Below are 6,067 nucleotides of genomic sequence, written 5' to 3'. Positions count from 1 at the left end.
TAATAATATACTCTACTCTCTCTTCTCTCTCTCTCTCTCTCTCTCTCTTATATATATATATATATATATATATATATATATATAGGGTATTTTATTTTAAGGGGATATGGTCGATTTTCTCTCGCAAAATATAATAATATGGACTTGACCTTGAGTGACCTTGTTAAAATCAGATCAAGATCATTAATGTGTTTTTAAATGGAAATCTCTATTTTTTTATTACATATTATTTTTTATTACATTCTTGTAGCTTATTTTAAGAATTTTTCAAAGCACTATAATAAAGTTACGTTGAGTACTTTCCGAATTATGGAACTTGAAAGTTACGTTGTGAAAGTTATCGTTGGCGTTATCTATGTACGCATGCGTATGTGAGCGGGATTCTTATGCGCACGGAATTGAGTCCAATCCTTCCCAACTGAATGATTCAACTTTCCTCTTTTTTTCGTATAGCTTTTTTTCAATTTTTTTACATTAGTGGACTTTTCCAAAGCTTTTTTCAAAATGGTCGCTTACAGTTCAAATAAAATCGTTAATATTATTCTTGTGCTTAGTGAAATTGTTGTAGAACAGAGAGAGTGTATCGTAGATATTCGTTTAGACGACATCCAAATGCAATGCAGATAAAAAAAATTTTCAGATAAGAAGGATCAGATTTTGCCTTAATTGGCAGAACAGTGATCGATCTTATAACTTAATAAATATTTAACAAAAAGTAACTTTATTATAGTGTTTTGAAAATCTCTTGAGATAAACTACAAGAATATGTAATAAAAAATAGAGATCCATTTAAAAAACATTAATAACCTTAACCTGATTTTGACAAGATCACTCAAATCCATATTTCCATCATGTGTTTTTCCTTTCAAGCCATGCAACTTTCAAAAAATTTTTCAATAAAATCATCGATTTGCGAGATAATCGACCATATCACTTAAAATGAAACACCGAATAACTTTACGTTCTTAGACAGCTGACCGTAACGAGTGCCTTATGATCGCTCGCATTAGACGTGAATGCGCCGCCTCTGCTTACCTTCGATATATGCGATCTATGATTTGCTAACTTTATTCTTTAATAACTCAAAAAGTAAGCATCGGATAAAATTTTTGTAAAAGAAAAATCGTCTCAGAATTCAATCAGAAGTATATCTTTGCAAGGACACAAGGTTATTCTGAATTATCCTGTAAAGCAATGTCAGAGGCGTTCATCGTGGGCTGACTATTTTTAATTTACTGTCAGAGGCATTTCGATTATCAAATCGAGTAAAATGATGTTTGCGGAACCAATTCGTAGAATTTTGTATTTGCAATTGAAGAAATATGCCCTTACGAAAAAATACTATTCAAAATATTATGAAAAAAATTATATTGTAAAAAAATACTATTAAAAAGTTCACAGTAAATTCGTGACTATAAATTCATAGTAACTATGGATATATAGTATATGAATCTAATAATATATTATAATATTTTTCCATAAGGAAGTACATATCATATAATGATAACAATTATAATGAAATAAGACTGCATTTATAATAGAGATAATTACCTATAAATTATATAATAATACAATTATATAATAATACAATTAATAAAACAAATTACAGAGTAATGATTTTACTGTCAATTGTCTGTCTTTCTTGTTTTATAATAAAAGTTCAAACATGAGATAATTACTATATCTAATATAATATTTAACATAATATTTAATATAATAATATTTAATATAATAATATTTAATATAATATAATATTTAATAATAAACATGATAATATACCAACAATTATATATAATATATATCAACAATTTAATAATAACTACAAAATGCCCCGGAAAAAATGTTTTATACAGGTGTCTGGAAATAATGGCCAAATAATCGCGTTCGCCCGGTCTACTACTGCGAAGTGTATATGCCTATCGATCGCTTGGCGTGCGGGCCTTGGGAGTTGGGGATTGGCTGGCAAGCGGCAGCGCCGCGCACACAGCCGTAAGCCTCTATAGCTCGAACGGCTTGCCAAGTTATCCCCGTTCCCCATGACTCGCGCGCCAAGCGATCGGTAGGCGTATACATTTCGCAGTAGTATTCGATTATTTTTAAGGATAATATCTTATTAATTATTGGAGAAATTTACAAAATGGTAGAGGACTTTTCGACTCAGTTTAGTTCACTCTACCTGCTCATGAAATATTTGGCGATTATTTCTAGATACACTCTGTATATCTAATTATATAAAATTATATATATATAAATATATAAAATTATATATATACTATTATACATATAAATATGTATAATTATATATAATTGCATATAAAATATGTAATTTATAATATATATCGATTATATAAAATTTTATATAAAACATTTATATAAAACATTTTTTCTCGAGTGTTTTATAGTTATTATTATGTATAAGATAGTAATTATCAAAATTTCATAGGAACTATGAAGAGATTTGTAGTTACCAATTGTTGCTAATATTATCATTCTGACTCATACTTTATTATCAACATAATGATATTTATTATCAAGTAATAACTATTAACAGTTCATAGTTTATTATAATTTGTTGATAATTACCATCAAAATTTCATAGTAAACTAATTTTGATAATTACTTTGAAATAGGAGATAACATTTTTCCGTAAGGGTGGATACATTGTCATGATGAAACCAAAAGTTGGTTGCTTGACACGACCAAAACAAAGAAATGAACTAATGAACACAATTTTCTATCTGAAAATTTTAACAGTGAAGGATCAAAATTTTCTAAAATTATAGCAATTTGATATTTATGGGATCATTTTTGTATCAAGCCGAGAACTTTTCGAACTTACATCCTCGTATAAGTCAACAATCAATAATATCTGTGTATAACTTTTATCTCTTTTTATTAGATAAAACAAAAAGAATTATATCATGTATGTATGTACAATGTCACATTAATTTATTAATAATACATATTATCCAAAATTGCCTCCACAATGTAAGATTAACTTTAATCCTGGTTCATTTTTTTTCAATTCTAAAATTGAAAAATTTTCCAAAATTAAAGTAAATCTTATATTTGTAAAACCGAATCTAATATATATTTTTGTCTCTGAACTAAGATGTAATGCAGGAAACGGAATAAAAATATTGGATCGATAATTATCGATCCAATTTTCTACATAATGTTAACTCAAAGAGCGTAAGCATCTTATACATTGAAAATGAAAATCTCTAATATCGACTTCAATCAAGTTCGGCTATCACTCCAACATTCCCTTTATTAACTATATTACGTACACGTGAATTCAGTTTATAATCGCTGACTTAATAAACTCACGCATGTTAGTTCAGCTGATAACCGTTGGCTCAACGATCTCACTTATATGTGAGTCCGACCATCAAAATGTAAAATATAATTATCTATGATATATACATAACTATAATATTTTCCATTTTGTACCGATTAGAATATAAATAATCATTAGAAATTGTAACTTGACGTTTCAGGCATCTATTTCATATGTTCAACTTCAATAAGAAATTTTTTTGTAATGTGCTGTACAATATATGATTTAATCACATAAATCATGTGAAAGTATCTTGATATAAAATATATATACGTAATGAATGTTACATATAAAAATAGTAGAAAGGGATTATAGAATCTATTTAGTAGAAAAAGCTGAGAGCCAATGTTAATTGTTAATTGGTAATGTTTACTAATTTTTAAAAATCAAATATATAATTAAACAAATATTTCATCCTTTATCACTAGAACATTCTCAATGTTAAATACACATAATAATCGAACCTATTTTACAATACGCTTATATAAGTTACATAATTAAAATAATAACCGTCATAAATATTCTATGAATACAATTATTCTATGAATACAATTATTACTCCTCTCTTCTAATTAAATAATGATTTCAAATACAATAATTTTTAAAGTAAAAAATTTATATTTTAAAGTAAAAAATTTGTAATTTGAAACAGAGAATTTGTGTTTTTAAAGCAGTAAAGGCTTATAAGCAACAATATGTATAAATATATCTTCGTTTTTAAATTTTATATTTTTGTGCAAAAGCATGTAGGCAATCGAACTATAGGCAATAATACATGTAGTAATCGATCTGTAAGCAAATGAGGTATAGGTAAATAATGCTGTAGGCAATCGATTTATAAGCAAATGAACTTTCTCAAATAGATTCTGTAATCTTTTTTTACTACTTTAATCTTTTATTTACATGTGAAAATTGTACGCCAAATGTACTGCAATTATTACAGATAAATGGTCAGAATATTATTGGATGCCATAAATCTGCGACGGCAAATATGATTTCATATTTCTTGGACCTGAAAGGACCATCTTGTACCATCGATACAGCATGCAGTTCAAGCTTTCATGCTATGGCCGTTGGTTATGATTATATTATGTCAGGAAAATGTGAAGACGCGATAATTGGAACAGCAAATTTATGTTTTGCTCCCATTGTAAACCTGCAATTCACTCGACTTGGTATTTCCAATATAATAATTATTTTTTGCATTTTATTAAAATTTAATAATCTAATAATGCAATATGCACATTTAAAAACCATTTAATCTATTTTCCTAATTTACAAAAAATAAAATAAACTACAACTATATAATTTTGAAAAAAAAACATGCTTACATTACTTGTAGAGGAGACCAGGGCTAGTTATAGTACGAGTAGATTGTCAAAATGCTCATAACTCGAACAGGACATAGCAGAAAAATTTCTTTTTTTTACTGTAGATCGCTGATATGATATTAGTTTGTGTAAAATGATTTGCACCACAAACATTGTATATATTATTTATAGCAAGTTTTAAGAAAATAAAATTAATCAGTAAATTTTTCTTATAATTTATTTTGTTGTCTGAGAAATTTTTGGCATTATTAATCACCCTGTATTATATGTATTATATGTATATATTCATAGAAAATGACATAGAAAATATTTACTAATTAATTAATCATTACCCTGACAAAGTTTGTGAATACAATCTCTTTTATTAAAAATGGCTACGATATGATAAATTTATGAGTAATATTTTTTTTAATATCTAAAGGATGTTGGTATATCATAACGTGTATAATATTTCCAAATGAAGCATCCACTTTTTTCTAAAAATTATTAATCAAAAACTGTGACAACTAGCCCCAGTTTCCTCTACTTTACATTATCAGAGACGAAATCGATAATTTTTTAAGTATGAGGTACACGGATTAAATATCCATTGTACATAAATTAAATATGCATATATTAAATAAAGCATTTTATATCTTTTAGGCGTCTTGTCACCAACTGGTTATTGCAGACCATTTGATAGCACTGCTAACGGTTATGCGCGTGGCGAAACGGTGGCAGTGATATATCTTCAAAAGGCGAAAAATGCAAAGAGGATTTATGCCATATGTCCCCATATAAAATTAAATAATGATGGTTATAAAGAAGAAGGAATAACATATCCTTCATCACAAATGCAATATACCTTACTAAAGGAATTTTACGAAGAGTGTAAAATACCAACATCTTATTTGGATTATGTCGAAGCACATGGTACTGCTACGATAGCTGGCGATCCTCCAGAAATTAATGCTATCTATAATGTTTTTTGTACAAATAGAGAAACTCCATTAATGATCGGCTCTGTAAAATCTAATCTTGGTCATACTGAATCTGCGAGTGGCTTCAATCAGATCGCTAAGGTAAAACAAATTTCCATTTTCATATTCTATTAATAAAACCTGCTTTTATTTCACATAATTATACACATATATATTAGGTGTACAACTTTGCTTCCGCCGCTTTCCTATAGATGGCTTTAGCGGTAAGTGGTGATCGAAATAAATAGATCATAAACATCATACAATAAACTTGGGCATCTGTCAACATAACCCCATAGAAACATTAGTCGATTTGTGTCTGCATCATAAAGTTATTCTCGATTGAAAATATTAGTTTACGAGCCAAATTCTCGTCATTTGTGGGAGGTTTTAATTTTTTGTCTTCAATATGAAGAAATCTGCGGCTGAGGCTCATC

At 28.0% G+C, this 6,067-nt stretch overlaps 1 protein-coding gene across 1 annotated transcript; it reads left to right on the top strand.

Moving 5' to 3' along the window:
- Positions 1–4,283: 4,283 nt before the first annotated feature.
- LOC105625194 (fatty acid synthase-like) lies at positions 4,284–5,765 on the top strand (the record flags this gene model as incomplete). Its single annotated transcript, XM_012206535.1, has 2 exons — positions 4,284–4,515; positions 5,314–5,765. Coding segments are annotated over 2 exons (684 nt in total), but the record flags the coding sequence as incomplete, so codon positions are not given.
- Positions 5,766–6,067: the final 302 nt, after the last annotated feature.

Source organism: Atta cephalotes, assembly GCF_000143395.1.
Source record: "Atta cephalotes unplaced genomic scaffold scaffold00270, whole genome shotgun sequence".
NCBI lineage: Eukaryota > Metazoa > Arthropoda > Insecta > Hymenoptera > Formicidae > Atta > Atta cephalotes.
The sequence above is the reverse complement of the archived record's forward strand: the minus strand, read 5'-3'. Positions and strand labels throughout refer to the sequence as shown.